Source organism: Colobus angolensis, unplaced genomic scaffold, assembly GCF_000951035.1.
Source record: "Colobus angolensis palliatus isolate OR3802 unplaced genomic scaffold, Cang.pa_1.0 Scaffold128, whole genome shotgun sequence".
NCBI lineage: Eukaryota > Metazoa > Chordata > Mammalia > Primates > Cercopithecidae > Colobus > Colobus angolensis.
This window is the reverse complement of record NW_012114030.1, coordinates 2,240,309-2,243,006: the sequence shown is the minus strand read 5'-3', so window position 1 is coordinate 2,243,006 and position 2,698 is coordinate 2,240,309. Positions and strand designations below refer to the sequence as shown.

Below are 2,698 nucleotides of genomic sequence, written 5' to 3'. Positions count from 1 at the left end.
AAAAAAAAAAAAAAAAAAAAGTCTGACCTGAGTCTCTTAAGGATGAGGCCCTAGAGCACCTAGTGAACTTGGTCCCATTTGTGTGACTCAAAGGGACTTGTCCAAAGTCCAAGGGTTGCTGGGGGCAAGGGTGGGGCTTAGTAAGGGCATGTAACATTCCTGAACAGGCCAAGCACTGGGTGAAACCACTCAGGATTCAGAAGCAGGTGGGATGGGGTGGTTGGAACATGATAATCAATCCCCTTCTCCTTCCTTTCCACCCCTCCCTTGCTCACAACTGTAGGAGCTAAGGGTGGGAGAGAACTGGGGAGGAGGGGGCCAGAGTGATTTGCAGTGTTACTAATGCAACTGGTTCTATGGAAGCCTCAGTGCCGTCTGGGATCCCTTTCATGAGCAGTGGACTAGGTCTTCACATTCAGCCCAGGATTTCTACAGCATAAGAACGGGGGAGGAGCATAGACACAGCTCATGCAAACATTCCTTTTGTTTGTTTATGGCTGAATCCTAGCCACTGGACTACCTGAGGCATATAGATATTCTTTGGCTGTGGGCTGACGTTTGAATACAGCTGGGGCCTCAGGATTCTCTGAAATAAAGGGCTGCCTCCCTCTGGAGGAGCCAGGCAGCTCCTCAGAGCAGCTGCCCATTGCGTGCTGGACAAGGCCATGTCACTGCCTCCATGGCTCCCCAGTCTCCCAGCTTGCTGTATCTCTCCACCTTAGAGACTGGGAGCGCCTTGATCTGAAGCTCTTTGCAGTGCTGGTGGCAGTGTAGGGGAAAGTAGTTGATGGGAGCAAGGGAAAGGAATTGGCAACGAACCCAGGGCCTCTGGCTCACTGCGTCAAGCCATTCTTTACGGTCAGGATGGGCTGTGTCGCCTTGGGTGGGGTAAAGACAGGGAGCGGTGAGCATGTGGATGCGGACAGGGAAGGGTGCAGTGACCTGGCTGGAGGAGGTAGGGCCGTATCCCACCCAGAGTCTGTCTCCAGACTCATAACTGCCCCATCCCAGGCTCCCTGGGTTCACCTGTGTCCTCTCCCTCACCTACCAGTCATCTTCTGGTGAGCCCTGGGCTTAGGAGTCACCATGGCAACTGAAGAGTTCATCATCCGCATCCCCCCATACCACTATATCCATGTGCTGGACCAGAACAGCAACGTGTCCCGTGTGGAGGTCGGGCCAAAGACCTACATCCGGCAGGACAATGAGAGGTGGGTGTGGGGGCTGGGCTATGGGGGAGCCTCAGGGATGTGGGGGCCCAGTGGTCTGGCTGGCATGATGGTCCTTTTCCTCCTCCCTGTTCCCAAGCAGGAATGGCCCTCGCTTGGGTGATAGAGAGGTTTCTCTCTCATTTGGTGTCCCCTTTGGTAGTGGAGACCTGGTCCCAGGTCCTCACACCTCTTCTCATCTTCCTGCAGGGTACTGTTTGCCCCTATGCGCATGGTGACCGTCCCCCCACGTCACTACTGCACAGTGGCCAACCCTGTATCTCGGGATGCCCAGGGCTTGGTCCTGTTTGATGTCACAGGGCAAGTTCGGCTTCGCCACGCTGACCTCGAGATCCGGCTGGCCCAGGACCCCTTCCCCTTGTACCCAGGGGAGGTGCTGGAAAAGGTACCTGGCTTCCTCTCTCCCTATGCCCCATCCTACCTGTCCTCCACCTGCCTTGGGCTCTGTACTGCTGCTGCCGCCTTCTTCTTCTTTTTTTTTTTTTTTTGAGGCAGAATTTCGCTCTTGTCGCCCAGGCTGGAGTGCAGTGGCATAATCTTGGCTCACTGGAAGCTCCACCTCCCGAGTTCAAGTAATTTTACTGCCTCAGCCTCCCAAGTAGCTGGGATTACAGGAACCCACCACCACGCCCGGCTAATTTATGTATTTTTAGTAGAGACGGGGTTTCACCATGTTGGCCAGTCTGATCTCGAACTCCTGATCCCAGGTGATCTGCCCGCCTCAGCATCCCAAAGTGCCGGGATTACAGGCATGAGCCACTGTGCTCAGCCTGTACTGTTTTCTAAAGGGAAAACAAGCCACGCAGTGGGAGGGGTGGAGAGAGATATTTGCTGGCTCTCACCAAGGGTGGAATTGACTCACTGTGCTTCCACTCACCTCCAGCCACCCCCGTCCTCCACACATGCCCCAAACATACCTGCCTCTTTTCTGAGAACTATTGGTCCATCTCACCTGCTAATCTCCCAGGCTCCAGAGCCTACCAGAAGTGCCCAGTCAGTCTGGCATTAAATGGAGTGTGCCAAGATTAAGCAGTTCATTCACCCAGTGCCAGACACTGGTGGGCAGTGCCAAAGCAGCAGTGACAAGCCCAGGCCCCGGGCTGTGCCTATTCTAGGAGAAGCCATCGCAGGCCTGAACCTACAGCCAGGCTCTTGTCCCCCTTTGGTCTCAGGCCTGGGCCTGAGCAGGTGGGCTTCCCACCTTCATTCCCTTACCTATTCTTCTACCTTTACCTTCTGGCCATTTAATGGTTTTTTTTTTTTACTGACTTTACTAATCAGTGCTGCTTGATCCTGAAAGCATAATAGCAGGACATGGGGAACTTTCAGAGACATTCATGTCCACTTAGGTGCTGACAGTTTGGGGGAAGAAGTGTGTGGGTAGAGAGAAAACGAAGAATGATTAAGACAATAACCCTTAAGGAATCCGAATGAAGAGTATATAGGGATTTTTGTACCTTTTTTTTTTT

The 2,698-nt window shown here is 53.3% G+C and overlaps 1 protein-coding gene across 1 annotated transcript in view; it reads left to right on the top strand.

Moving 5' to 3' along the window:
* The window catches only part of MVP (major vault protein), a 27,635-nt gene that overhangs the window by 8,208 nt on the left and 16,729 nt on the right, over positions 1 to 2,698 (top strand). Inside the window, exons 3-4 of the mRNA XM_011933651.1 lie at positions 1,067 to 1,211; positions 1,419 to 1,614. Coding sequence (XP_011789041.1) covers positions 1,067 to 1,211; positions 1,419 to 1,614 — 341 coding nt within the window. The remainder of the gene's footprint in view (positions 1 to 1,066; positions 1,212 to 1,418; positions 1,615 to 2,698) is intronic.